Source organism: Aspergillus melleus, assembly GCF_016097325.1.
Source record: "Aspergillus melleus strain CBS 546.65 chromosome Unknown contig3, whole genome shotgun sequence".
NCBI lineage: Eukaryota > Fungi > Ascomycota > Eurotiomycetes > Eurotiales > Aspergillaceae > Aspergillus > Aspergillus melleus.
Genome location: NW_025763372.1, coordinates 128,749 through 156,254, shown reverse-complemented (window position 1 = coordinate 156,254; position 27,506 = coordinate 128,749). Strand labels below are relative to the sequence as shown.

The window sequence follows — 27,506 nt, the reverse complement described above, 5'->3', positions numbered from 1 at the left end:
GATCTCTTATCCCTCAGTTTCCAACGCTGGTTTAACAAATATGGTCGGCATTTATATACAATGGTTGTATTTTCGAAGGCAACAAGTTTTCAGGGTTGCCTCCAGGGCACCAACCTAATGAACAACAGGCACTTGTTCAAATCCATCTTGCAAAAAGACTCTGAGTGCTTGAAGGCCGTCTGCCAAAACTTGGGTTTCTGGAACATACCCCATTCGAACATATCCTTTGAAGTCGGCTCCACCGCCAAAGCACTCGCTTCCGGGGGCCAACATAGCTCCGGTCTTATCCTGGAGTTGCTCACAGAACGCCACGTCATCAATAGGACGTCCTTGTTTGTCCGTGATCTTCAGAAAGCCAGTGGTTCCGGCCTGTGGCCGCACCCACTCAATCATGCCTTCATATTCCTTGATAAAGGCCTCCAGAATATCAGCATTCGTCCGGGCCAGGGAGAGGTTCCGCTGGAGTAACCGGTCCACGACCGGTGCCGACAAAGCGTAGCATGCTACAGCGTCGTCAAGTTGGCTGACCGAAATTGTGGTATAGTGGCGAGTCGATGCGCACCGTTCGATGATGTCCTGGCTGCAAGACGCAATCCAGCCTAATCGGATCCCTGCCAGACTGAACGCCTTGGACATTGACCCCGTGGAAATGGTCTTCTCATAGCCAAATGACAGGATGGACGGAGGGTACTCCGGGCTGTCTGGATGAATTCCGTGGAAAAGAGGTCGGTAGACCTCGTCACTGTGGATGATGACATCATGCTCTCGAGCGAGGTTGACGATCTGCTGCAGCTTCTCGCGTTTGAGGACTGCCCCGGTTGGGTTTTGCGGGTTGCTATCACCTGTTAGCCATCTCCGTTTCCTCTTCCACTTCCGAGGGTACCTACTTGATGATAATGACCTTTGTGTTTTCCTTGATCAACCCCCTCAGCTCGTCCACATCTACGTCCCAGGCCCGCTCCTCACGCGCCTTCCACAGACTCACTTCTGCGCCAAACGACTCGGGCACGGAATACAGCTGCTGGTACGTCGGGTACTGACAGATCACATGGTCTCCCGGTCCAACATTTGTATACAAGGCTAAGAAGTTCGCCTGAATCGCCCCGTTCGTCACGAGGACCTGGTCGGCTGAGATGGATTGGTCAGTTCCAGAATCATAACGCTTGGCGATGTTGGATCGCAGGTCGGAAGTTCCGCGAATCGAGCCGTAGGTTTGCTTCTTGGCGAAATCGAAGATAGTGGAGTTGGGGTTGTCGGAGAAGGAGAGAAGGTCGTTGAGAGAGATGGACGCGCAGCATGTTTCAGCGAGGTTGTGCTTTGCGCTGGTTTCGTGGTTGTCCATCCACTGGAATTGGTTAGAATACTGTACATAGATGGGGGGTGTCCGGGGTATGTGCGAGTAGACTTGGAAGAACATACCCGCTCCACAGCGAATTCATTGATCTTGACCATATTGCCGATAGTTCTGAGCTTAATAGAAAATGAGTCAAGCCAAGGAGGAGAAATTGATTGAAATTCAGGTTCCCGGCGCCCCAATATATAGACGCCTGTGGAGTTTTTCTCCATGATTTCCAGCGATGGATCTGGTCGGGCAAGCGCCGTGATTGGTCGAATCGCATATACTTCCCAATTCGGCAGCCCTCAGTCGGAGTCAATGTGAATCTTCCACCACCAACTTCTTCTTTCTCTTCCTTATACACAGATATCACTTGACTATGGAAATTTCCCTTTCTTATACACTGCATTCCCCAGAAAAGACATTTTTCCAATACTTCCAACACAGAATCCGGGTGGGGCTCTTCTCTGACCGGACCGTTCGTTGATTGGCTGATTGCTCAGTCTATACCTACTGCCCAGGTGGCTGCTATGAGTTCTGGGCAAATGCCGAAAGAAATGTGACCATGGATAATTACCACCAGTCAGAAGACCTATACACCCGTAGGCGAGCTGAAGGTTGTCCATTTGAGTGAAAATTCGCTTCATACGGTCAATCATCCCAACCACAAGAAATCATCAGAGTCGAAAGAAGGAACACCCGAGCTCTCCCCAAGAAGTCGGTACATCTCCGTGAAGGATTCCCAGAGCCAGATGTTGTCTGTCTTGCCGAGGGAAAGACTCTCTGAAAGAACCTCGAGCGCGGCTTTACATCTTTTCGCCGAGTCGGCGATCACGCTGTAGGACTCGAGTATGTGCATTGCAGCGTCCCAGGTGCGGGAGGTCGTGGCTTTCTTCGAACCGTTGTCTCGGCCTTCGAGGAATCGCTCGGTTAGAATCACTGTGGCTGCTGTGAATACATCTGTCCATTGTGTGTGACGAACGGTTAGTCGGTTCTGCTTGGAGGAGGGGAGACAAGGTACAGGACAGGTCATCTGGGGGACGCACATAGCACGGAATACCACCATGATGGAAGCGGACTCAGATTGGGCGCCTTGGGATCGAGTTTGTTGTTGAATATGCCGATCAATTCGTGCGCAAGCTGAAAGCACATGCGCGAGCATTGGGAGAGCATTACTTCGGTGAGACTAGAGTCGGTAGAATCCAGCAACCCTTCGGTAGATACTGGGTTGCTGCGTTTGCAGTAGCTTATCAAGACGGGTCGGAACAGTAGTATGCGAATGTGTAGTGATCTGTTTGGACGTTAGTTGATTGGCTTTTCTTTCGGCTGGCATTGCTTCATATACTAACCGAATTCTCAAGACTGTTGCTTGTCGGTGCATGATAGACCCGTCGTCATTAGCAGCAGAGTCAAATTTCAGATAATTGGGAAGGGACTGTCGCCAGCTGTGTATCCTTCTGTCTATTTCAAGTACATTTGGGAGCTTTGTCTCGAGCCCCGCCTCCTTATTCGGCGTAAGGTATATCTCCAGGAGGATGTCATCGAGGATTTGGTACAGTTCAAACGCCTTTCCAGCGAAGGCCAATATGCAGGGTTTTCCATCTGGTCGCTTCTCGGATCCCTCTGGCTGTGTTTCAAAGAATTCGTCATCAATCATTGATGGGAATGGGATCGAGTTGAAAAGCCACTTTGGGATCATTCCCGGACGGCCGAGCGTTGCGGATAATACTCTGTGGGTGGACGTCAACAATTTGAGATAGCATAAACTGTCGACCACGGCTCACCGATCCAACCAAACACAGCCGTGCCATGTACGTCGCGTATATTCTCGATAGCCGACGGTGTCGCATGGGGCATGCTGGTCGAGATAGAGGCCCAAGCTCTGGGCCATTCGTATGGCTTCGCCCACGGTCATCCAACATCGCAGAACGTGATTTGTGCTCTGCAGGTAAATACCAAATAGTAGCAGACACTGCACTTTATCCAAAGATGGGGTATACTGTGACCGTTGAAATAACTGCTCGCCGCGCGAAAAGAAATCCTGGCTGAGAGAGCTAAGCTGCTGTGGTGGTAGCAACGCGCAGTACTGAGATCCCAGTGCAAAACACAGATTGATGATGCTCATGGAGGTGAGCGAGAACCCGGGTCTCGGAACCGTCCAGAGCGACTCGTACACTGCCGTGATATTGCGTCGGTCTATGATCGGGTATAAGGGCCATTCAAACTGCCAGTAGGCCTGAATTAGGGAATCCGCTAGTTCTTTGGGAGGGAGAATTGCTAATTCCGCTTCTTCAGCGTCGGAAAGAGGAACGTCCTCCGCGGAGTGCTTCGTCATTCGTGCTACACTGCCTTGAGCAGACACCGCTGGTGCGCCTTGCTTGACATTCATGGCCGCTTGTACTTGTCGCATGAATGAGCCAGCACTGCTGCTTCCGAAGACCTCTGCACTCTGCGTTGGGTCTCCCGTCATGCCGTTCATAGAGTCCACAGTATTGGGCCCAGCTGACAGGCTTCGCTGATCAGTTTGAATACTCATCGATGGGCCTGTCCTTGTCGAGACAGCATGAGGGAGAAATCCATCTCCAACACCAACATCTGGCCGTTTGCGCAAGGCCGATTCAGCAGTGTTGATATGAGGTGGTGCTTTGTCTTCACGGTCAAATTTCCCACCAGTCGGATAGAAACATGTCTCCTCGTCACTCTTTTTGCAAGGAGTGCAAACTTCATTGACGGTTAGAGAACTGCCGCTTGGAATGAGGCTTGGACAAGCTTACTAGGACGGATAGCATCGCATTTCGATTTCTTCCGGCGACATGAAGTACAGGCAACAGAGACCTTCTGCCGCTTCCTGGATGCAGTTTGTGGGGATAATTGTACCATATCTCGGAGTCGAAATTTAGTCTGCGATGGTGACTTCATCAAGTATTGAGATCGTGGGACTAGACCAAAGGGATGGGACCCCAGTTACTAGTTTGTCGTCACCTCAGACCTGTCAGCGTGGGGCTATCGGGACGATTTCCTTTCCTCTGGGCCTTTGGTTTTCCGGTTAGGCTGAGATCGCTTTTCTTTTCTTTTTCCTAAATTTTCTTTCCTCAAACCCACGTCGACCGTGGGCGATGAAGGGAGATGGAAGTGACGGCATTTCCGGCAGCGGAAGATCTGTGGCGGGTGGAGCACCCGGACCGTCTTCCGATTGGTCAGTCTGCAAAGCCCGCAGACATGCCGGACTTCCCTAATAAGTATAAAATCAATGGAACTGCAAGACAGATCTCTGTTTCCATTGAGCAAGATTGAGAAGTGTATCTCGCTCGTCGCGATCACCATTAAAAATGCAGTCCTACTTACAGTACCGAAGCATTCATCAAGCGGTGAAACGTCACTATCAAGCGTCTTCTGTAGAAGAAGGCAGTCCAAACCTCAGTCAGCCGCACGATGGTATGTCAATCTTCCCTTGAAAAGTTTCAGTAGGTAAAGCGAGTATGCTAAAGTGCTTCTATAGGCAGTGGTGAACTGCTATCCGACGATACAAAGGCTGTTGGGCAAACAGAAAAGCTACAACCCTGCGTTGTAGAGTGGGAGGAATATGACGCCCATCTCAACCCTCGCCAATATAATGCCTGGCGAAAATCGGCAATGACGCTTTTGGTATCCTTAATTGGACTTTCTTGTACTGCGGCGTCTGCCATAGACTCTGCTGGGGTGCCTCAGTATAGCGAGTACTGGGGTGTCTCCACAGTGGTTGGATCTTTGACGACCGGTATGTCTTCCCACCTATTTGTTCTTCTTTCAACATTTTCGATGGTACTCATGCTGGATTGAACAGGTCTGTTCATGATAGGGTTTGGAATTGGTTCCTTTATCTCCGGCCCCTTCTCGGAGACCTTCGGTCGCAATATCGTCTACATCGTAACAATGACGGTCTTTCTCATCTTTATCATGGCTGCCGGCCTTGCACCCAACATCCAGAGTCACCTTATCTTCCGGTTCCTGTCAGGCCTCTTTGCTGCAACGCCCCTCACATGCGTTGGCGGAACAGTTGCGGACTTATGGGATCCTTTGCAGAAATCATATGGTTTTATCATATACACTATTCCCGCATTCAACGGGCCGATGATCGGACAGGTTATTGGCAGCTATATCCCGACCACGCTGGGATGGCGCTGGCTAGAATGGATCATGCTCATCTTTGGTGGATTTATGTTGGTTATCATGCTTCTCTTCCAGCAAGAAACGCATCAGGATCTTCTTCTTACCTGGAAGGCGGCCGCCGTTAGGAAGTACTCTGGTCAACAACATTGGAGAGGTCCGGTCGAGGTCCGCGAGATCTCTCTATGGCAACGGTTGAAGATTGCCGTGTCCAGGCCATTCGTCTGGATTATCACCGAACCAATTATCATCCTCACCTCGCTCTATCTCATCGTCATCTACATCATCCTCTTCCTTTTCCTTGAGGGTTACCGGTTCATCTTCGAAGGCACCTACCACTTTTCCCAGGGCATGAACAACGTCACTTGGGTCTCCATGTTTATCGGCTCGGCTATGATTGCCCTCCAAGTTCCCTTCGTCTGGCGCATCACACGAGATCAACAAGCTCGCATCGGCCGAATTCATCCCGAGACTCGACTCTGGTACGCTCTACTTGGCGGAGCCCCAGCCATCCCGATCAGCCTGTTCTGGATGGCCTGGACCAGCTATGTAAGTGTGAACCCATTCATCTGGCTACCAATCAAGTGCTAATAGACTGCTCCTCTAGCCACATATCAGCGTCTGGTCGCCCATTATCGCGTCGGCGGTCTTTGGGTTTGGCATCACGACTGTCTTCGTCAGCGCCCATCTATACGTGATCGACGCCTACGAGAAGGGCGCGGCGTCGGCCTTTGCTATGCTCGTTATGCCTCGATATCTTGCGTCGGGTGGTATCACGGTTGCAGGAGGGCCTATCTATTCTAGCATCGGGGTTCATTACACCCTGACGATCCTTGGGGCGATCAGTGCGGCTATGGCGCTAGTCCCATACGTTTTCTACTTCTTTGGGCATTCGATACGTCGAGTGAGCCCCCATGCAGTAACCCATGATTAAAGACATTTATTGCCCGAAGAGGGAGAGGTACTTTGGTTTGAGGGTCTCGAACGTATGGCTTCGTTGGACAATAAACGTCTCGGTTTTACTATAGATTAAATCAGTGGGTTACAATCCACAACATCGCAATAGAACGACATATCAAAAGACTGAAGGTTTTAATTTTGCCACCATGAACAGGCCAACAGACATGGATCCTTTTCCAAGTCTGACATCCAGAATGTTGTCTTCTCCACAAAAGTCTAACCACGACTTCCTTCCCTTTCTTTATCCTCCCCGCCAGACAATGAATCCTCGCAAGCCTCAACTCACGTCGAGACAACCGCAACCAATCCATCATAAATATCGAGAATTACTCTCTGACACCAGAGTGTAGTCGCAGTACGCAGTCCATGCCAAGGTGAGCCCAAACCTTCCTCCCGCCTATTGGGTGTCTTTGTCTGCAGACTTGGGCGGCGCTGAGTGGCGCAAGGCGGATAAAGACAGCCTCGTACGAGGGCGTTGAGGCGATTCTCGTCTTATTGGCGATGATCTGCCTCGTGAGACTTGGAGAGTCCTGAGCTGTGCACGTCGTCAACTGATCCTTCTTCAGCGTTCCTTGTGCAGGCCCTTCCCTGTCAATTCGTATAAATTTAGACAACGCGACCCTCTGTAAGCGAGCTTTCGGGGGGGGGAAAGCAGTCCTCATCCCTTGTCTTCTTCACGGTGTCTCATGTAACCCGTCTTGTCTGCAGGCTATCGGTTGACTATATCACTGGCAGCTAGCTTCTGTTCCAGCTGGACGTTCATCAGGCACTTGCAGACCTACCATAGTGCTTGCTGCTGGTAGAGCCCGTAACGAGGGTGTTGCTTTACAGACGCTAAGTGAGCGACATTCACGGGACTCTCCCTTTCATTCACTGGTTCTAGCGTGCTCACGTCCTTCCCCCTCCCCCACTTCGACGATCTGAATATGAGTCGTCCCAGAGGTCGACTGTTTATCGGGTCGTCTCACTCTCCAGCCGCTTCACTCTGATTGTTGATCTGTACGATTTGGCCAAGTTTACTCCGACATACTCTTACAATATGATGTCAGATTTTGCTGCGGGGGATATCGTGACCCTCACAAAGACGGTCTGGGACCTCTACCATAGCTGCTATCTCGTCGCCAGAGATGCTCCTGACGGATTTCGAAAGCTGGTTGATGAGCTCGCATCTCTGCAGGGCGTCCTCTGTACGCTACGCGAAGATGTCCAGTCGAATACCATGTTCTTCGAGGATCTAGGGGTCGATCGCAAGCGTACCTTGCAACGATGCCTGACAGGCTGCTTCAAGACCCTGCAACGCCTCAAGGATCTGATTACACGGTACAGGAATATGGGTGTCGGCGACGGTACGCAGTTCTGGCAGAAGGTTAAATGGGCGACGCAACGGTGCCAGATCGATGAACTAAAATCTAAGATCATGGTCCACAAATGCAACCTCAGTCTGTGTATGAGCTCACTTGGCAAGTAAGTAATTTGTCCCATTCTTCATCGAGGAACGACCTTCTTACCAGCCCAGCTCGTCCTTAGAAAGAATCGAAAAGTCCATGATCGATGCGCTGGACCGAGATCGCTCTCTCTCCGCCTCCGAGTCTCCTCCGCAGGATGAAGAACCATTTTCATCCGCACCACAGAGGCGATCTGCTTCTATCGACAGTGATGAGCAGAGCGAGATTGATCTGAGATCCGTCGGCTACACGATATGCGCCCCTCCTTCCACCCCGGCAATGCGCCCTTGCACCTCAACCTCTTCCGGTTCCCTTACGTCGACTCTGTCCGATAGCTCTAGCTTTACCGGGCCTCCGGAGTCGCAGTCAGTCCATTCAACGAAACTGTCTCTAAAGCGAAGCAGAACCGGCACAAGCTCGAATTTTTCATTTGCGACGCACGATACAGGCCTGTTCGAGGCGCGGACTTTGGAATCTGGCAGCATGGAATTTTATCAAACAGCCCAGGATACCTTTGTGTCCGAGATTTATGAGCCTTCCCTATCCAAGAGCCCCGATCAATCCGCCGTTATGGATGCCGTCTCGCATGCGATGCAACAGCTTCAGCAAATTCGACTGCGTGATCAACTGCATCGACCGCTTCGCTACGAACCGCGCGACAAGTTTCATCAACCTTCTGCCGAGCTGGTCACAAAGTTGAATAGCCTAGCACATGATCAGCTAAAGGTTCGAAGACTCAATACGAATGACTGGCTTCGTATTGCTGTCTGGTGGTTGTTAAAGGTATATAAACTTCCTCTTGGTGGTCCTGTTTGTTTGACCAACTAACAATGTCGAAGGCGCGAAATACGCTGGCGAACTGTGAAAAACCCTGTCTTATCAATTCCAGAGGCAGTGTCAGCCCTTCTATTAATTCAGGCACTACCAGCCATCAAGCATACGTTGACCTTTTGAAAGCCTCATACATCCTGTACGACATAGTTTTGGCAGATGACGCTTCCCAAGCAGTCTTGTGTGATGAAAACAGGAAGCTTATTTCCGATCTGTCCGAGGTGACTGTCATATTTCCCGGTGTCTTATCTTGCATCGTTCTAACACATGGACAGGGTATCAATAACGAATTCTCACAGTTCACCTCCGTCGATATTCCCGAGTATTCAACAATCTATTCTCAAAATCTCGATATATGGGAGCCTTTGCAGCCTGAAGAAGAGCTGGGAAATGATGGCTATACTCTACTCGGTCTAGACAATGTGCGATGGATTGCGGTAGATCAAGAGGATGCCGGTAATGAGGAGGAGAATGTTCTTTTCCGAACATTTGTGAATGCCGGCATCGGGAGCAAAAGACTTCGTATGCGCACTAAAGGTGCGCCGTACATGTTGTTGCTGTCGACGAGGGATGGCGAAAGTGAGCCAAAAATAACACTTTGTAACCAGAGTGGCACTCTCTGCTTACAGCGAGATTGTGAGTTTCTCTTACTGTACGTCTATGCAATATTCTCTAACAGATCGTTGCAGTCGTTCCGGACGATGTAGCTCAGCTTGTGCAAATCTCTCACGCATCCATCAGTGGTGTCCCGGGTGCGAGGGTATCAGAGCCCGTCATCCTAAAGTTCGGGTCTCGAAGTGTCTCGATATCCTTCCAGTACATGGCGGATCTCATGCAGTTTATCAGCCTACCAAGGGCCTACTTCGACGCAGTTTGGCAGCGAGAGCCCGTGGACTCGACTGAATTCTCAGAGACCGTCCTCTTCAAGAGCTCGCTGGAACTGTTTGAGCAAATGAAAGCTGCCACCATGAAACCCATGAATCCCCCTATGGTGCATGGATCATGCGAAGTACGTATCTTGGAACGCTCCTTCGGCGAAGCCTGGCGATCGGTCCGTCGACTCGTCATCAGCTCCTCGGCGGCGGAGAAGAACCCTCGATGCATGGAGCTATTCCTGCCCCTGAGCCGCGTCCAGGTCTGTCGAGAGCAAGACTCGCGTCAGGTACTGATCAAATGGTCGGACACCCGGCAGGAAAGGTCCACCAAGACAGACGGCAACTACCATCCTATTTTCTCATGCGTCTACGATCCCAACAACCCCAATGTCGGTCTGAGCTTGCACTTCCGGACCCAGCAGCAGGCCGAGCAGTTCGAAAGGGTCGTCTTGACTTTGTGGCTCAAGCCCAGCTTCTGGTGGTCTCAAGCCGGTAATCCAGGGCAGGTGTACGACGTGGTGGACCACACGCTCGACCAAAAGCAGTACAAGGCAATTTCAGTCCTTCACACTCGGCTGTCCTGGAAATACATCCATCTGTACTATCTCTATCGCGACGCGGATTATGCCTACGAGCATGCGAATCGCCGCGTCCATTTCCCGCGCGTGTTCTACGCCGACTACATCTCCTCGCACGCGGACAAGCTCTACCGACCCGACCGACCGGTGCATTTTTCGCACTGCGAAAAGCGCATCGGGAATTTTACGGTCGCGTTCAAGGAGGAGTCTGCTCTTCGCGGATTAATGACCTCGCTCGCATCGGCATACGAGCTTGCATTCTCCCGTCGCGCCGTCTCTCTTACAACCAGAGGGAAGAGCTTGTTTGGGTCGAAACGATCCAGCAAAGGTGACACGGAGGTCCAGCTCTGGAGAAAAGGGGATGTTATTCAATTCGCGTCGCGCTGGAACGATCGCGTCACGGATAAATGGTTGACGATGTCCCTGTCGCCCGGGGTTCTTCCGTCATCGGACAGCAACCGAGTCGAATTCCCGGCGGTAACGTATTCGCGAGGGACGGCTTTGAATATGGCGACCATCATGGCGGGGGCACCGAAGGATCCTAATAAGTTGAGGATGAATGGGCCTATCGCTGTCACGTTTTCAACCGTTCAAGGTATGCATTGAGCGATATATATCTTTCCCGTCAGCGGAAGATGAAGACTAACACATGCGATGATAGATCGAGAGGAGTTTATGGATATTCTCACTGACATTTCGAATGGATAATATTTGTCTGATGATTGTGGAAAAGGAAAATAGTTGGGTATCAATATCTTGCAGTTGTGGTTGGTGCATGGAGTCTGCTTGCATTGCTCGCATTGCCTTGAGCATGTACGCGAAAGCCAATTTTTGGGGGAAGATAAGCCATTTCTGTTGTCCTAGATGTGACAGACCAATGGATCGATACTTTCAATTCCATGGAACAGAGAAAAAAGCTAGAGAAGAGAGGAAAGAACAAAGAATGACCAGATAGTTTGGATCGAGTTGGGTTCGGCCGAGGACAAAAAGTTTCGGCAGCAAAAAAGTAAAAAAGTAGTCACGCCCGGGATCGAACCGGGAACCTTCTCGGAACTGCTGGGAGAACCAGGCATCGCTCACTTCGGTGTGAACGAGAAATCATAACCATTAGACCACGTGACTTTTGCTTGTTATTCCAGGGTTCATATTTGGAATATAACCTTCGTTTTCTTCATGTCCCACCAGCGTTGCACTGCAGCCGGACTGATCGCGGACTTGATCGCAGCAAAACAACGAACGCTCGTGCCAAGGACAGACCCCACGACCAAGCAACTTGTGATAGTGTCCAACGATGCAGACCACCCGCTGACTGTTGCCCCGCTTGGTCATCTCGAGCTAAGGCTGTCCGACAGATTTACTAGGTATCTGCAGGTGGCCGTGAAGAATCACCCCCAGGGCCACTGTCGGAGACAAGCTCTATCCTAGTGTTGATGATGAGGTCGACTCCGCCACTCATATAATATTCTGGCAACGCAAGCTCCTACTCCGTCAGCCATTATTTGTCACTAAACTAGTCAACAGGCTTTTGAGCCCTGGTCGACGTAACCTTCACCCCGAGCTTCCCCCCCGGTATGACTCAATCTAGGTCGATCCCGTTCACGGCCCGTGTGATCGTACGAGGCAAGCCAGGCAGAGAGTTCCATGACTTTGCCTCGAGGCCCTGGATTTGACGCACTCCGACCAGTCATCCGGGCGATTGATCTTCTGTTGCGCCTTTTCTTACGCGTGCGCCTTGCACGTGCCGGCCGCATGACCTTGTTTCCCGGAGGGCGGAGTGCTTTATAATCTCGATACGTCTGCCTGAAAATCCCCCGCGATTCCATTATGGAGATATCCCTTTCATTTCACCCGGTTATGACTGGAGAGTGCCCGTTTGGTGAGATTTGGGTCTTTCGTTGAGGAGGACGTCATATACCCTGTGCCACGAGGGTGTTATTTTACCCCGGGCTTGGCCTGTCTTTTCCATCTCATTTTCTGTCTATCGCTTTGCCTCGCTTGTTTCTGCACTCTCGCTGGAGCTGGCTCATATAAACCTTTTCGTCGCTCCTCATCGTTGGTAGAAGCTCTCAGATTACACCATCTTCATCCCATCAAGTCTCCAGATTCGTTGACATGCCACACCTAGTCCACCACAGAAGACGCCACTCCTGGCCCTACTGCGGAGGCACGAACTCGCGTGAGCGACGAACCCTGCCCGTTCTCACGGCCCCTTTTGAGCCCTCGAACTCCTTCGAACGACCCTTCCCTACCCCCTTGGTCCCGGGAGAGCTTCCCGAAGACGACGCTGCGTGGGCGGGTATCACTCGTGCCAAAACCTCCCGGTCCCGTCGTTTCTGGTCCTCCTCCAGACACACCACGGTCCCCGAACAACGGCAGTACTCAACTACTGCCGCGGCATCTGGGAGTGGCGGCTCGCTGCGACGCATGATCCGGCCGCCGCTGGACAAGGCTCGTTCGCTTTTCGTGCTGCCGACGACCACCACGGCCGGCGACAATGTTTTTGTATCTTTTTGGGTTCCGCAGCGGCCTGAGCTTGGCGCTCCGGCTGGTCGGCTTCCTGACCGGGGTCGGACGCTGGGGGATGGTCTGGGCCATCTGTCGCCTGATCGGAACCATCGTCGGTGTCATTCGGAACAGCCGCGCGCGTGGCGACGACCAAGCGCAGCGTTGTGGACCTTGAAGGAGGAATGAATGTCTTGGGAGATTGGATATGTGCATGCCCTGCTCTAGTATCTGTCGCGTTTCTGGTGTTCTATTGTCGTAATTTCTGGTTTGGTCTTTTGTGTTATTCAGTGCATTGCGAGCATGGCAGCATGACGGTCTAACGGATGGCGTTTATTTAAATCGGAGGTGATCTTCTCTCAAGTCTCGGTGAAACACAATTGGAAAAAAGGATTTAATAAAAAAAGAAAAGGATTGACTAGTACCTTTCGTCGTTTGTTCCGGGCTTCCTGTTGCATATGACTCAATGGATAGAGAATGACAAAGAGAAATGACAGGAATAGAAACATGACCAAGGATCTAGGATGATCATCCGCAGTGGTCATCCGTCCGGACGGTGCACGGCATAGGGCGAACTCAGTAAGAACCGTAAACAGTCCTCGCAGAATTGTTATATTTGAGAGTTATCTTCCCTGTCTGCAAACGAGTTCTCACTTCTCAGTCCCCGGTTCCTGATGATCTAATCTCCTGGGATCTTGTGATCTCCATATCTCCACGGAACACCCGTGCCGACGAATCTTGGCAAACAACGCTAAGGGCAACTATGGGGCCTAGTGGGCACGCTATGATATCACTGGGCAAGGTAGAGCCTCAAACTGGCAAATTTTGCGGATATCGGCACAGGCTGTTTGCCCTGTCGCTCTTGCATCCTGATTGCGCGGATAGATTGCGAGTAAAGGGCTGTTCTTCTTCACGGATGTGCCAGGAACAGTAAGAGGCCCTCGGCCTCGAGATTGTTCGGGCAACATTCCACGGCAAAGAATGTGCCTGGTCTTATTGTAAGATGAACCACGGAGCACGGAGTACGGAGCACGGAAACGGAGGGTCAGGGAACCCTCAGTTCAGCTCTTGACTACTCCATGGAAACTGGAAACGCAAGCCGTAAGCACCAAGCATGCCGCTAGAGCCGTGCTGGGGAACCAAACATGCCAATCTGTGTCGTGGCCTCGTGGGGGCCAAGGACTGCCTCGGTCGGATTGATTCACAATGACCGGATTGGGGCTAGTTTGCATTCTAGAATGGCGCTAGAAGTGACGGTTCGGTCGGGCACTTTTGCTTCTCCTCTGATTCTCTTCTTTCGTGCAAGTTGTGAAGCAACAGAGAAGAGACGGAACGGAAGGTCGGACTCCGAGACGTGGACATCCTCAGGCAGCCGCATTCCAAATTGGAAAGAATAATGACTGAGGCCACCAGGCAGCGGTCAATTTGGAGCCTCCCGACGGGTCCGACTGGGGGCCAGGCCGGTGTTTATTCACCATAATTGGTCACGACCCCTCGTAGGGCAGCGCCAAGTGGGGATTCCGGGGGTGACTTTCACTTTACTCACCGACTGCCACTCCACCCTGCCCTATCGGTGGAGTCACTGGGGTCGTGCCCGTCCTGCTGGCAGCGTCTCATTCGTAGAGGAGTCATGGACTCCTCTTGGACTCCTCTTGGGGCCTTGATCATCCCTGCGAGACGGAGATGGCATGCGATGGACCGACTTATAAATACTCCTGCTTCCCCCCGGTTCATCGGCTTCCTCTCTGGACCATCGGTTGACTCATCTCTCGTGCTTTGCTTACTAGGACGACTACCTAACACGAGTATCTGGCTTGTGTTACCTACATACATACCTTCCTTCCTTCCTCACTTCAATCAATGAGTGACCAGAACCCTCGTCTCTCGCAGGAAGGAGTACCTCTGTCTTATACCTCAACTTCCACAACTACCAACACCACCACCACCAACGTTACAAGCTCTTCTTCTTCCTCTCCGCCACCCAAAGGACACAAACTATCTCTCAGTGCCAGCGGCAAATTCTTTCCCTCGCGTTCCTTCTCTCGCTCGCGTGCTCGCTCAGAATCTCCCACCCCGACAGACCCGTCCCTCGACGTCCCTCGGTCCAGGACTCGTCATCGCGCCGAAACTCTCGATATTCCGCGCAGTCACCCCTCTACTGAATACTCTTCTCGACCCTCAACCAGTCCCCGCCCAATGTCTCCCTCCGTGAGCCAGGATCCTTCCGTGACCGCCCAGAAGCGCGTCTCCGGATCATACACCTACTCCCCGCGTCGCAGCGGCGACGATTACCGTCGCTACAGCGGCACGGTCAACCACTACGGTCGTCACTCCAATGACTGGCTATTTGGAGGCTTCAGTTTAAGGGATACGGTTCGCGATGGCGTTGAGAAGCTGCGCGGGTTCAGCGATAAGAGCTGAATCTTGATGGACGGCCGCTCGACGTGATCGAGTGCATCTTCTTTTTTCTTCCTTGATTTGCTTGGGATTTCAAGAATATTCCGTCGGAGTTTTCGACTGCTTGTCCTATCTATCGGACAGCACTTATCTCTCTACCTCATATTGGGATTACATCTGCAGACGCTGCCCGTTCACGCGATCGGACATTGTCGTCGCGCGTCCTAAGGCCTAGCCTCGACGGTGCCTGAGTGATGACACCGTCGTGTGCACAATCCTATTGTTCTGGATGCAGACCCGCTATTTCCTATGAACTGGCTTCAAGTTCAAAATGCTACTCCGCCTGAGATGGCTATCTATCGGAACAGTTGCCGACCGGAAACAGATACTCGGGGTCATCGGTGGAGAAGTGATTCATGATTTATGACGTGTTTATTGATGAAGCTTTGCTGTTTATGTCTGCTATGATAATTATTTCATTATAAGTATTTAGGTCTCAATGCGACAGATGCTTGATGCATACTTGAGAGTTCCTCCGGTGCCAGAGTAGAGAAAGTAGGATTACTCACCTAAAATTGGCTGATTTGTATTCCATGCATATATCTATGGTCATACACATATGTAGTGAGCTCGAAGTGGTGCCTGAACCATCGGGCATCATAGCTGCGCCGCCCTAGTTGTAGCAACGCTATCATAAGTGTTATGGATTTTTATCCCGGTTATCGGCATCCCCTATTTGGTTTGACTCTCATAGTATCTACGATCCTCTAATTAGGTATTCAAACTATGAAGTAACTCGCCGATAATCCAACTGATTGGGTCATTCCTGGCGCTTCATGCATAAAAGGTGCCTTTGGAGGGGTAGGTACGGGGTGAAATGCTTGCCTCAAACATCTAAACGGCCCATCCTAATAGTTCGTAAGCAAGTAGATCAGCTTAACCACGTGGGTTGATCAAGGGGATGATTTTGGAAAAGGGAAGAGATCGATTTTGGTATTGCTTACGTACTACTTGTCGTATATGGAGGGACGAGCAGACGGAGACCCGGCTCAGCAGCCTGCTTTGAGCATCCGAAGACTAACTATGTGTTTTTGACCTAGGGGATATCTCAGATTATATGACATGTTTAGGGCTTAGTTGTGAAAAGGGGTAGACGATAAGCCAGGTATAGGGCGCGTTTACTTCGGACTTGCTGCATGGCTCCGGGTCTCCTGAATTACTTCCATGAGATGCGATAAGCAAAGACTCGTAGAGACTAGATTTGAAATCTACATGGATAACTACCGAAACGCGGATTAACCAATGAAACTGACATTTTGTAGTATCCAGACTAACAGGACAGCCTGGTCCCTTGACCCTATTATCTATTCACCCGTCTTGTCCGTCCCTCTGGCTCCATCGGGCCGTGGAGCAAAGTCCTTCGTTTCCTTCTTCAGAGTCATGTCATCGTGGCCTCACAGAGGCCAATCGAGTAAAAGTTAAAACGAAAATTCACCAGCCGTATAAATCGCCCCAAGGGATATCTATGCGCGCTGCCAGGCCGCAATGTCCGCCGCTGAGATGTCTATGTTTTCGGGAACGAGGCTTTGGAGTTTGGATACTTGTGACGGTGCTGTGACATTGTCAGCTACGTTCTCGACTGCTGCTGAGGATTATGTCTGGTGTACTTGGACGCTGAGAGAGGGAAGCTCCTCCGTGCACGTGAATGACTCCCGAGTCTACGTATTCTCGCGTGGTAACCCCACTGGCCGTAGCAGCTCCTAGCATCACCCGCAGCCGGTACCGTCCAGGTTGAGTGATAGTTAGAGGTCTGAACTGGCCGTAGCCGTTGTTGGTGTTCCCATTGCGACTGCGCACGCTCGAGGTCAGCGTGCCAATCAGCCCCGGAACTGCCGCCGTCCCGGCCTCGTTTCGCAGCGAGATGTTTACGACCAGTTGCTGAGTAGGACTGGCTCTTGTGCTGCCCACAGGACGGACGGCGACAATCACCGGGAGGGTGAACGGTGTCCCAGGACGTGAAGCACCTGGGGGTGCGATCTCGAAGGTCATGCCGTATTCGCGACTTGAACTGCCAGTGTCCGCTCTCGAAGCTTGAACCATGATGGCGTTGTTAGGCGTTGAAAGATGCGTGGAAAGAAGGATGAAAATTATAGGCCAAGTTAGGGTGCAGTGCAATCAAAGGTCCTTGCGAAGTTTGGCTGATGAGAGATTAGGGTCTCCAATAGAGAGAAAGAGAGAGAGTAGCAACGGATGTTAGCCTTGAGAGAATGGTGTTGAGAACATGGGATGCATCAACAGTGCTCCCTCCTGCCTTCATATACCTCGACTCCGGAAGTCACCGCATCATGGGAAGCTTGATGTGGTAGTCGCAAACCGAACCAAGGTAGCGCTCAGGTAGGTAACAACTTTTTGGATTTTTTTTTTCGCCACCACCAAAACAAAAACTATCATCGATAGATCCTGAACGGCAAAATTCTATAGATCTGCATCTATTGTACTTCTGTTGCAAACATGTCGGTCGTTGTAGGGTCTCCTGACGTTGGGTACTGATAGGAGCTGCACGATCCTGCAACAAGGGCGTTTGCATGGGAGGTACCCGCAAGTGGGTTCAATTGGTTGGGAAAGTTTCAACTCGTTTTTGTGTTTACTTTATTTGCTTTTTCTGTTCGTCTGTCTTTGAACTGCTTGGTTTTTCTTCTTCGTTTTATACGCAGCAACCAGGGCAGTGTGGGGAACGGCCCTGCAGCTCAATGGTGTCCAAGAGATCGCGTTTGCAATTTCCGGGAGTTAAATTTGGAATCCAAAATGAGACGTCACTTGGGTCTCGGGAACACTGCGTTCTGGACGAATCTGACTGGGAAGCTTAACCTAGCATCTCGTTTCCATGCGATACCCTTGACAGCTCCTTTTGATGTCTCCCGTTTTCTCTTTTTCGCTTTTTCCGCCGTTACACGTCTGCTTTACCCTGGGAACTTACCCAGGATCCTCACCTCGTAGGAAAACTAGGTTGCGCGCAGGAATGGTAGAGTTTCCTAGACTTTCTTGGAAAAAATCAGGAATGGGTCGTGCGCCGCGTCTCCTCCCCCTCAATTCGTCCCCTTGCATGCAGAGATCTGCCCCTAAGATCGAGCTTGAGGTCTGGAGAGGGGTGACATGCGAACACATCTACTCGCGCATTCGTCCATCGCGGTCTATTCCCAGTCGAGATCCACGGGCCTTTGGCTCAATCCCGAGAGCAGACGCCGATTAGACTCGGACCCCAATCCCTGATCGTGAACTGCTGGGCACCACGTTTTCCCCGATCCGAAACGTGCTTTCCGCCATGGTAGCAGGCAGTTCCCTGTCAGGGTCGCAGAGGCGTGATTCGATCCCGTCAAGAAGGAACTAGCGGACGAGCTTACGAGATCATCCGAGTCACATTTGCAGTCACTTGCGACATTCCTTTTGGGCCAGGCAAGGTGGTCAGTGCTGCAGACCGGAGATGCGGTCGAACGGATACTTCCGGATTCAGAGGTGGGATTGTTTGGCGATAGAGGGCCAGATCCACCGACAATGCGATCCGAGATGGTTTGAGGAAGTTTCGACAGTCGATCGCCAGGGAGAGGAAGAGAGAAGGGAGTGCGAGGAGGGCGAACGACGCAGCGGGGCGGACTGGCCCAGCCGCACGAACTTCGCCACAGTTCCCCTTGAATCAGCCACACTTGTCAATCACGCCGACGCGAGACTCCACCTTCAGCCTCTCCTCCTTCAACTCCTCGTCCATATCGTTCCTCCTGCGAAACCAGGATGTCGGGACTTGCATTCTTTCGTACAACGCTGTTGCCTGGAACGGCAAAAAGAAAGAAAAAGAAAAGAAAAGACGAAAATCTTTCTTATCGATTTCTGACCTGTCCCTTTCCTCCCTTTTCGGTGTCATCAACCTGGTGGATCTACGGATTCCTTCCGTCTGGGTCTCCACGAGCTTGATAGGGTGGGCCAGTTCTAATCAATTATTGTAAAGTTCAACCTCGATCAAGTTGTCTGCCCTTTTGGTTGATCGTATTGTCTCATCGCGATCAGAATCGAGCATCCAAAAACCTCTAGATCCTGGTATTATCGACCGGGGTCTCCTTTCACCCGTCGGTAGGGCTATGGTCCCCGATATCCCTCTTCCCATCCACGCGAGGCACGATCTCGCAGCAGCCACCGTCAATCATTCCAACGGAAAGGGTAAGGTCAATGACAGGGCCGATGGGGATATCTGTTCGGCCGAAAGGATGCCGATGAAGTCATTAGTCTTCTGCAGCCATAATCTCAAGGGGAAGGAGATAAGTCGACCGCGCGAGAGAATCACACCGATCCTTCCATAATTGACTTTGGCTCGTGTCTCCAATGCCTGGGTGATCCCCAATTGGACAGTACCGTAGTACGCCATGCTGGTGCTATGAGGAACCGTGGGCCCCGGTATTTGGAACGGGAACTGCAATTCCTGGAACCGCGATGTCATACCTTCGGCTTTTGGGCACTTTTTGATTTGATTTCGCTTGTGCTTGCAGCGGGCCTTCCTATTGCTTCTGCCTGCAATGCAAATGCAAGATCGATCGGATCTATACTCTAGCTTCGGTATGTGGTCATGGAGACTCCCTCTGATTGGTCCTACGAGCCACACCAAGTGGCTGAGGCAAATAGTTAACGGTGTCGGTTGTGGCGGTGAAAAAATATCAAGGTCTCCTTCGGCTGCGGCCCTATCCTTACTTCCTTTCCTTCTCCCTCCTGGGTGATGGTAATGGTTCAAGTGATCGTTAGCCACAGCAGATGATTGACGATCGCATTGCGTCAACTGAATCTAGCTTTCCCTGTCAAATGACCTGTTGAGACTCAACCCAATGTCTCCACTCGATGAATCCTGCGTCTACTATTCACCTTGCTAGTCCCGTCACCAAATGAAAGCCATTTCTTCGGATCTTGCATGGACTCACCGCTCAATGCTTGGATGTCTGTTATGCATATTGATTGCAAGAATGACGGCACGGAAGGATTCCGGTTCTGGCAATAAGGATTTCCGAAACCTGGAAGTATCCACATACGGACCCCTAGTATCGCCTGTGGCTTTTAGCCTATTCACCCCCTCGTTTACAACCATACCAAACGCATTTACCATGTGAAACCTGTGAATCCTCAACAAGACAAAGCAGGGTACCATCAAGTCCGTCATTCTTGCTTCCGTTCCATCCGCAAAGTTTACCATTTACAGGCTAGAGGGAAAGCACCTTGACTCCAGCGGATCAATTCCTAGTCACTCAGCACTTCGTCTCATTCGTGGCAAAAACACCCATCCGCCAGTACTTTTCACTTCTCGAACCTGGCCATTCAGCTGAGAAAGGTCAGGCTAAACACTGACTGGGACCACACTTTCTTCTTGATCCAATCTGTATTTCCAGGACAACTCTGAGGCCTTATTGTGGCGCCTCCTCTACGCAAGCCATATGGCCCATCAGGCGAGTGTTTCTTGAACTGAAAAGAAGTTGAAAAATCCCTATCTCGCTGTCGCAGAACAAATTTCCTGGTCCTGACTTCCCACTTGAGGTAATCAGCTTACCATCAGCAAGAGGCCCACTCTTGTCAAATCCAGCCAGGTACATGAATGTCTCCATAGCGGTACAAAATCTTTACGAAGTATCCAATCAGACAGAGTCCGCCGCCCCTTTGTTGAAAATAGGGCTAAATAGCTGACTTCACATACCCTTGGCTTTCGATTAATCATATTTGATGGGGTGAACGTTGCAATCGCAGCTGGATTTCCGCATTATTGACTTGGTTTTGATTGTGTGCAACCAACCAGACTCCAAACTTCAGTTCTCTTCAAAGAGTGCATTCTAAACCTAAACCGATCATTCCGGAAGTCTCAGATCATTCCACAGGCCGAGCATATTAATTGGCAATCAGAAGCTTACGAGGCCTTCGAAATCACAAAAAGCAAACGGGTCGCACCATGCTAATTATAGCCCTAGCCCTAACATTGGGTCTTCAGGATTGGGCAGAAACATCTCAGTGAAGAAATCAGCCAAGCCTTGGATTTCATTTGACGGGGTCAAACAGCCCACGTCTTGATCGTTTTATTTGCTGGCTATTTCAAGGGGTATATTTATTCATCCATAGAATCCACACCCCCCTTTAGCGTTTTTGGCTTTTTTGTTTCTTTGTCTCCTGCGCCCTTTCTTTGTTCGTAATTCCGGCTCCTTGTCCTCCATACTCACTCACCCCGACTCCTTTTCCTTTCCCTAGGTGCCCTGTCTCGCGCCGTGCCACTGACAAGCCATGATCAATCATGATGAATCAAAAGATTCTTAGACTCTGTGATAGCAAGGCTGTGGATTGCATCCAGAACCTTCAGTGCATGTCTCGAATATTCCTCATTGCCCGGCGCTAAGAATTGACACTACCCCAACGCTGCGTTATCGCAGCCAAGCCCAGCCGATCGACGACTTTGGTGGCGTCATGGGATCTGGACGTCCCTCGCGCGAGGAACGCCTCGTTTCCCTCGGCGTGGTTGACAGTGTCCCCTGGCTTCGTAGGGTTTGTGATATCATCTTGGGGGCCATGGGTCACTATTACGGTTATTGCTTTGTAGGCAAGGGGTAGGAGATGAGTTCAATTCCAATCTGACTATATCATTGTGTAGAGTTGACAGTAAATCGGAGAATTGATTGAATGCAAACAAGGAAGAGGATGCCAAAAACAGTGAGGCGAAAGAGTGAGGCGACACAACTCAAAACTGCCATCTCCGATTTGAATCGAACCAAGGGATAAATAATCACTTGCACCAAATTCACAGGACCAATGTCACTCTGGGGCCTATCCAAGGCTGAAACAATGACTCAATAAATCGATGCTATCTCGTAGCTGCTTGCCCAGTTGGTCCATTCAAACCTGACAAGTAGATCATCTAGGAAGCTTTAGGCGTAAATTGCGAAGAAGAGCGCGCGAGACAAGTGGTATGTTGAAATGAACACCACTTTCTGCACATCCTTACCGATGTACCGGAGTCAACTTCACCTTCAATGGATCCTTTTCCCAGATGTTGTAAGACTTTTGGTTTTCCCATCCCTCGCATTCTTCTTCAAATGCCAGGTCAAAATTCCACAGTAGCTTCACGGCAATCAGACGCATTTCGGCATAAGCAAGACTGCAAAGGACCGTCAATACCTAAACTGTAACCAGACAGAAAATGGTGGAACCTACTTCCTTCCGAGACAATTCCGTGGCCCGTAGGAAAACGGCTGTTGGGCCTCCTTCTTGTCTGACGCAAACCGTGGATCGTTGTTGTCGGGAAGCCAGCGCTCTGGAAGGAAGGATTCTGGCTCTGCAAAATTTGTGCTCGCACGAAGCGACGAGTACCACGCGATTGATACAGATGTCTAGATATCGATTTGGTTAACATAGGGCACTAAAGAGGTTGTCGGTAGATCTTACTTGCTCCGGAACAAACTCTCCATTGATCAAAGCCCCTCCTGCTGGGACTCGTCTGGGCAGAATGGCTGGAACTGGAGGATACATGCGAAGGCTTTCTTCGAGAACAGCATGTATATAAGAGAGCTTGCCAATAGCGATAAGATTGATCTCCTCATCTTTCTCGAACGCCCCTCTAATCTCATCAAGCAGTTTCTGGTAAACAGCCGGGTTCTTCAGGAGGTAGTAGACGCAGCCAGAGAGCAATGATGCAGTGGTCTCACTCCCGGCGATAATCAGAAGATCTGCGTTGGCCTCCATCTCCTTTACAGTCATTCCTTTCTCGTCGTTGTGCCTGAGGACATAGGTCCAGAAATCAGGCCGAGTGGTCTGCCGACTCAAGCGCTCCTGGACCTTTTCCCTGCTAAGGTGATGATGCTTCTGGCGCATCTTTAGGAGCTTGGCCGGTATAAGAACGCTTAAAAGCGAAGAAGGTAGCATAGTCTGGAAGGGCCGCACCAGGGCGCCGCCCTTCACATTTTGGAAGACGCTTGTCACCCACGAGTGGTAGCCTTTGTTCTTCAGGCAGCCAAAGGGCTCACCAAAGGCCAGGTCACCAATGATATCGAAAGTGATGTAATTGAACCATTTTGTCAAGTCCACTGTCTCGTTAGACGCGACAGAATCATTGAGCTGTTGGACGAGTAAGTCCACATAGGATTGCAAAATAGGCTCCTGCTCTCTTAAGGCGCGATCGGAGAAAGCATGGGCTAAGAGACGCCTCTGTCTTGAATGGTTGGCATCGTCGGCTGCTAATAGCATAGGACCGCTTGGCGTGGGTGGGTAGAAGTTTTGGTCTTTGAGAAAAGACCCATCACCTGACTTACGGTGGCCGAAGATATCCTTCCACGCCTGTGCATTCCGGTACACGAGCATGTTAGGACCTATGCGTACCACATCACCATACTGCTCGTGGAGGTCTTTGAGCTTTGAATGTAAAACTCCGGTAAAGGTCCAGTAAGATTGAGCAAGATCCGAGATAACTGCCAATTTAGGACCAGGATGCTTGCTAAGGGGATGCAGATATATGTTGAAAAGGATTCTCCATAGTAAGAAAGCGGTAGCCTGTTATCACGTAACAGTTAAGGATTTTGTACAATGATAAAGCCGTGGGGGTCAGCGTTGAATGAGAACCTACCAGCACTGGAGCCCAGAGTAACGGCCCGAGGTCTAGAGAGCCAAGGTTTGAAATCGAAGCCATATAGACAATTGGAAACCACGGTGTATGAGCAAGTTGATTTTGGGATGAGCGTCAGAGCGTTTAAGACCCGGTACAGAAGCTGGTCTTTATATCTCCGTCTTGTGCATTAGCATAAGTCTAATACTATTAGAACGAGCATATCCAGTGCTGGGCGCGAGGTAATTGTGTTTCTTTCCCACTTGGCGCTTCACAACCCCATGCAATGCCCAGACAATACGACCATAGAACACAATGCATTTCCTTGATGATCTAGACTGCTCAGAGACGCATACCCCGCATGGTGCGCGTGAAGTTGTATCACAGTACAGATGGCGTTTTGAATTGCACGAGTTATGATTTGTAGAGATTCCGACGGCCAGGGGGTTATGGTGGGTCGACATTATCCAATTTTATATTAAATGCACCATGGCGGGGAACGCTGCACAACTTCCCGCTCCATCGACTAGCATCGTCGGCTTCACATTGGACCGCAGAGAGGGGTAGAGGCGTCTCTAGCTCGGTTGATCACCGTTGATGTCCAAGAAGTGAATTGGAGCAGGAGTCGTGTCGATCTCGGATGTACCTATTGCTATCATCATGAGTCAAGATGATGCTGGCTGGGGTAACACCACCTCACGGGCCTCCGGTTCCGCGACATGGAATGATGTCAAGTCAAAAGTACGACTCCATTGGATGCGATTGAGTGCTTATCATCGAGACACTAATTTTTAGGTGGGGTCAGTCGAGGAGTCTTCGTTGTGCACGGGTCAAGTACCGGACGGAGCAGGGATTGAAATCAATGTACCCTCCCTCTGCTGCTGGCCTTGAAGTATCGATATTGGTGTCCTAAGTAACCCGAAAGACTAAAGGTCTTGGTGTGTTTGGGTGATAAAGGTCGACAGGACCTATGTGCCGTCGCGTCGCACGTAGGGGAGAGGTTATTAGAGGGACAATCTCATGCAAGCAGGGCGAATGTGACGAGTATCCAATGGATGTGCACAAATATCTGACATGGGCTTCTATTTTGCAACGAAGCGGACGGGACAAGATAGCAGTCCGATTAACAGGGCGACGCAAGAAGGATGAATGAAGATGGAGTGAGATGAACAAAGGACGGAAGGAACGGCAGCGTCGCACGTGCCGAGTGGTCTGGCCTGCCTGGTGAAGATGGAAGTCCAGCAACAACATCTCGACTTCATTCTCCACCGGCCCTGCATACTCACTCCAGGGCCCTTATTGTTATCAGAATGATTATTATCTGGCCACAGCTTTTGGCATTCATCAGATGGCACCCATCCTTGCCCGACAATTCCACAATCCCACTCTTACTATTCCCCGACCAACGAAAGGCACCCCTGCCATTCCCTTGCCGGGTAGGAAGTACATCAGTCTCAAGGTCTTGCTGCAGCTCTTTGCGGGTACGGTCTGCATATTCTTTCTTGCGGTGCTATTCTGGAGGCTTGGAAGGTTCCTTCGGCGTTTCACCAAGGATCGAGTCCTCGGAGGAGGAAACATCACCGCCTCACGATATGCGAAGACATGGTATGGTTGGATACCATTGCAGCAGCATGAACTCAATAAAGCACGACTCAAAAGGTGGTTTCGTTGGATTCGGAATTGGACTTCGTGGCAATCATCCAAGGATGACTACAGCTGGGTGTGGTGGAATCCAGGGCAGATGGAAACGAAAAGCCGTCGCAAAAAACAAGGACCTCTGCGATTGTTACCGGCCTGCTTCGAGGACTACGAGTATACCGCAGCCGATACGATTTGGGGCCACCGTTCGTGCATGCCCCCGCTATCTAATAGAACGGGGCCATGTCTGCCATTCGCGATGTCGGGCGCTCTTCAGTCTCGCGAGACCACCAGGGTAACGACCAGAGAATCATACAGTGTATCCCGATGGAAGCATGGCGAGAACGCCCCGACAATCCACGAGGAGTCTATAATCCTGGAAACGAACGGAATGACTTTAGAAATTGATGCTCGCAGAATTCTCAGCTGCAGTGCCGCAATCCAAAGCAGACCCCAAGCCGGTGAAACTCCTACATCCTACATGAGTAGACGCTTTTTCTCGTTAGACCAAGCATCTCCATCCATGAAAGACAACTGCCCCGTGGAGCTGTTCGCCGACTACGAGCAGTCGCTAAGATATTGGCAGTCCCTCCCATGCCTCTTGACCCCGGAGCTCGTCTTGCAGAAAATGAAAGAGTGGTCACAAGTCTCACGAAATAGCGCGGAAATGAGCCACCCCCAGGCAATGCCCGACCCATCTAAATTCCTCCGATGCACTCGCAAATACCAGGTTTGGTCAGCCCGGATGGAGGTCAACCCAGCAGCAGATGTAGTGTACGGTATGGGAAAGTTTTCTGCGCCTCCAGGAAGTCCTTGTTCGGAAATGTTAAGGAGCATTTCCTCCCAGCAAACCTTTTGCCTGGAATCCACGCGCCGAGCAAGGGAAACGATCGCTATGAGCATTTCCTCTGGATCTAGCGAGTTTCTTCGAGTCAGCTTCGGGCGGAAAGCTCATCCTCGAGAAAGAGCTCGGGTAATGCACCCCCAGAATGATGGCCCCGATGATGGAAGCTGGACCTCCGTGCACATACTCACCAGCCCGCAACCCTCGCGTCACTCAACGACCGGTACAGTCCCTTTGAAATTTCACGAGAGGGTATCAAAACGTCCGGGGTCGCAAGCTCTCTCTGCGCCAATTACAAGGCCTGCACAGACTGAAAAGCAAGCTGGCGAAAAGAGACTGCAGACAATGCGCACGCAAAGACTCTCCGAGAATACTAAGGGTTACATGTTTCCGCAAGTAACGGTACCTATCGGGTACTTGAGTGACTGGGAAATCCGGCTGATAGACGGTCTTGACCGACGGCTGGACTGGCTCTCTGATCAACTTAGTCCAGGACGGAGAGCGTTTCACTTCGCCATGCTTGCCAACCACTGGCTGAATAAGAAGACCTGGATTGTATACGATCCCATATCACGGGTTCCAATTGAAGCCAGGCGACTACTAGGTGACCCACGGTTTAATGTACCGTATCCGCTTCCCGACTGGAGCGGGAAGCCGAAGTATCCGCAAGTGCATCGCAAGGTCGTCCATGAGCCCCGAATCGATTCTTGGAGGATCGCGGTAAACAGAAACCGGCGGCATACGGGCCTCAAGGATTTCATAAAGACTGTTGAGTTATATGATGGCTCGATTGATGAACCCCCGGACGGAGATGTTGACCCGGCGTGTTGGATCCTCCGCAAGCCACCACAGGGTTTCGGCATATCAAAAAAGCAAGAAGAGACCTACTATGAAGGGGGGGCTGGGTGGCAGGAAACGCTCGGTGACTGGCAGAGAGTTCGCCGTGGGTATCGCATCCACAAGGCAATCCACGAAGGTCGAGTTAACCGGGGACGAGTGAAAGAAATGGGTCATGATATCGCACGATATTCTAGAAAGATACAATCGGAAGTCTTCTCACGGTCGCTCAAGACGAACCAAGAACCACAATGAGCTGTTGCAACTGGAAACGGTCAGCGGGAAATAGACCAGGCTCTGGGGATTTACTCCATGTTGGGAACAGGTAATGCATCTGATATTCTTATTTCATGCCGTCGCCAGGTCGCGCTCATTCCCTTGCCACTTCTATCGCATTCAGTTCGCCATATTATCTTCGCAGTCGCCCGATCAAACCGGACGGATTACTTTGCTGTTTATGGTTTCGTCTGAGGGGCAAAAACACTCTGTGGTGTGGCATGAAGCCTCAAAGA

The 27,506-nt window shown here is 50.9% G+C and overlaps 9 protein-coding genes and 1 non-coding gene across 11 annotated transcripts; 5 read left to right on the top strand and 5 right to left on the bottom strand.

Moving 5' to 3' along the window:
• Positions 1 to 114: 114 nt before the first annotated feature.
• Positions 115 to 1,452, bottom strand: LDX57_005059 (putative aminotransferase; the record flags this gene model as incomplete). The annotated part of the gene is made up of 3 exons (XM_046086739.1): positions 115 to 835; positions 888 to 1,345; positions 1,420 to 1,452. 3 exons carry the CDS (start codon positions 1,450 to 1,452, stop codon positions 115 to 117), a joined length of 1,212 nt encoding a protein of 403 aa, XP_045942704.1.
• Positions 1,453 to 1,991: 539 nt separating this feature from the next.
• LDX57_005058 lies at positions 1,992 to 4,441 on the bottom strand (the record flags this gene model as incomplete). 2 transcript variants are annotated; one of them, XM_046086737.1, is made up of 5 exons in its annotated part: positions 4,111 to 4,441; positions 3,121 to 4,057; positions 2,686 to 3,066; positions 2,383 to 2,627; positions 1,992 to 2,296 (listed from the first exon to the last, which is right to left on the bottom strand). In XM_046086737.1, the coding sequence occupies exons 1-5, from the start codon at positions 4,253 to 4,255 to the stop codon at positions 1,992 to 1,994; spliced, it is 2,013 nt and encodes a 670-aa protein (XP_045942702.1). In that variant the 5' UTR covers positions 4,256 to 4,441. The 2 variants fall into 2 exon arrangements, with proteins under 2 accessions (XP_045942702.1, XP_045942703.1); XM_046086738.1 differs by having other exon boundaries at positions 3,121 to 4,441.
• Positions 4,442 to 4,665: 224 nt separating this feature from the next.
• LDX57_005057 (MFS transporter) lies at positions 4,666 to 6,416 on the top strand (the record flags this gene model as incomplete). The annotated part of the gene is made up of 4 exons (XM_046086736.1): positions 4,666 to 4,771; positions 4,836 to 5,093; positions 5,160 to 6,031; positions 6,090 to 6,416. The coding sequence occupies 4 exons, from the start codon at positions 4,666 to 4,668 to the stop codon at positions 6,414 to 6,416; spliced, it is 1,563 nt and encodes a 520-aa protein (XP_045942701.1).
• A 1,065-nt stretch (positions 6,417 to 7,481) lies between these two features.
• On the top strand, positions 7,482 to 10,879 carry LDX57_005056 (uncharacterized protein; the record flags this gene model as incomplete). Its single annotated transcript, XM_046086735.1, has 6 exons — positions 7,482 to 7,906; positions 7,959 to 8,670; positions 8,727 to 8,939; positions 8,994 to 9,354; positions 9,408 to 10,766; positions 10,833 to 10,879. The coding sequence occupies 6 exons, from the start codon at positions 7,482 to 7,484 to the stop codon at positions 10,877 to 10,879; spliced, it is 3,117 nt and encodes a 1,038-aa protein (XP_045942700.1).
• A 307-nt stretch (positions 10,880 to 11,186) lies between these two features.
• On the bottom strand, positions 11,187 to 11,293 carry LDX57_005055. Its single transcript has one exon. It is a non-coding gene; the product is annotated as a tRNA-Val (tRNA).
• Positions 11,294 to 12,283: 990 nt separating this feature from the next.
• LDX57_005054 (uncharacterized protein) lies at positions 12,284 to 12,862 on the top strand (the record flags this gene model as incomplete). Its single annotated transcript, XM_046086734.1, has 1 exon — positions 12,284 to 12,862. One exon carries the CDS (start codon positions 12,284 to 12,286, stop codon positions 12,860 to 12,862), a length of 579 nt encoding a protein of 192 aa, XP_045942699.1.
• Positions 12,863 to 14,533: 1,671 nt separating this feature from the next.
• Positions 14,534 to 15,094, top strand: LDX57_005053 (uncharacterized protein; the record flags this gene model as incomplete). Its single annotated transcript, XM_046086733.1, has 1 exon — positions 14,534 to 15,094. The coding sequence occupies one exon, from the start codon at positions 14,534 to 14,536 to the stop codon at positions 15,092 to 15,094; it is 561 nt and encodes a 186-aa protein (XP_045942698.1).
• A 1,499-nt stretch (positions 15,095 to 16,593) lies between these two features.
• LDX57_005052 (uncharacterized protein) lies at positions 16,594 to 17,170 on the bottom strand (the record flags this gene model as incomplete). The annotated part of the gene is made up of 2 exons (XM_046086732.1): positions 16,594 to 16,682; positions 16,738 to 17,170. The coding sequence occupies 2 exons, from the start codon at positions 17,168 to 17,170 to the stop codon at positions 16,594 to 16,596; spliced, it is 522 nt and encodes a 173-aa protein (XP_045942697.1).
• Positions 17,171 to 22,078: 4,908 nt separating this feature from the next.
• On the bottom strand, positions 22,079 to 23,434 carry LDX57_005051 (cytochrome P450; the record flags this gene model as incomplete). The annotated part of the gene is made up of 3 exons (XM_046086731.1): positions 22,079 to 22,235; positions 22,292 to 22,467; positions 22,523 to 23,434. The coding sequence occupies 3 exons, from the start codon at positions 23,432 to 23,434 to the stop codon at positions 22,079 to 22,081; spliced, it is 1,245 nt and encodes a 414-aa protein (XP_045942696.1).
• Positions 23,435 to 25,023: 1,589 nt separating this feature from the next.
• On the top strand, positions 25,024 to 27,249 carry LDX57_005050 (uncharacterized protein; the record flags this gene model as incomplete). The annotated part of the gene is made up of 1 exon (XM_046086730.1): positions 25,024 to 27,249. The coding sequence occupies one exon, from the start codon at positions 25,024 to 25,026 to the stop codon at positions 27,247 to 27,249; it is 2,226 nt and encodes a 741-aa protein (XP_045942695.1).
• Between the last annotated feature and the right edge of the window lie 257 nt (positions 27,250 to 27,506).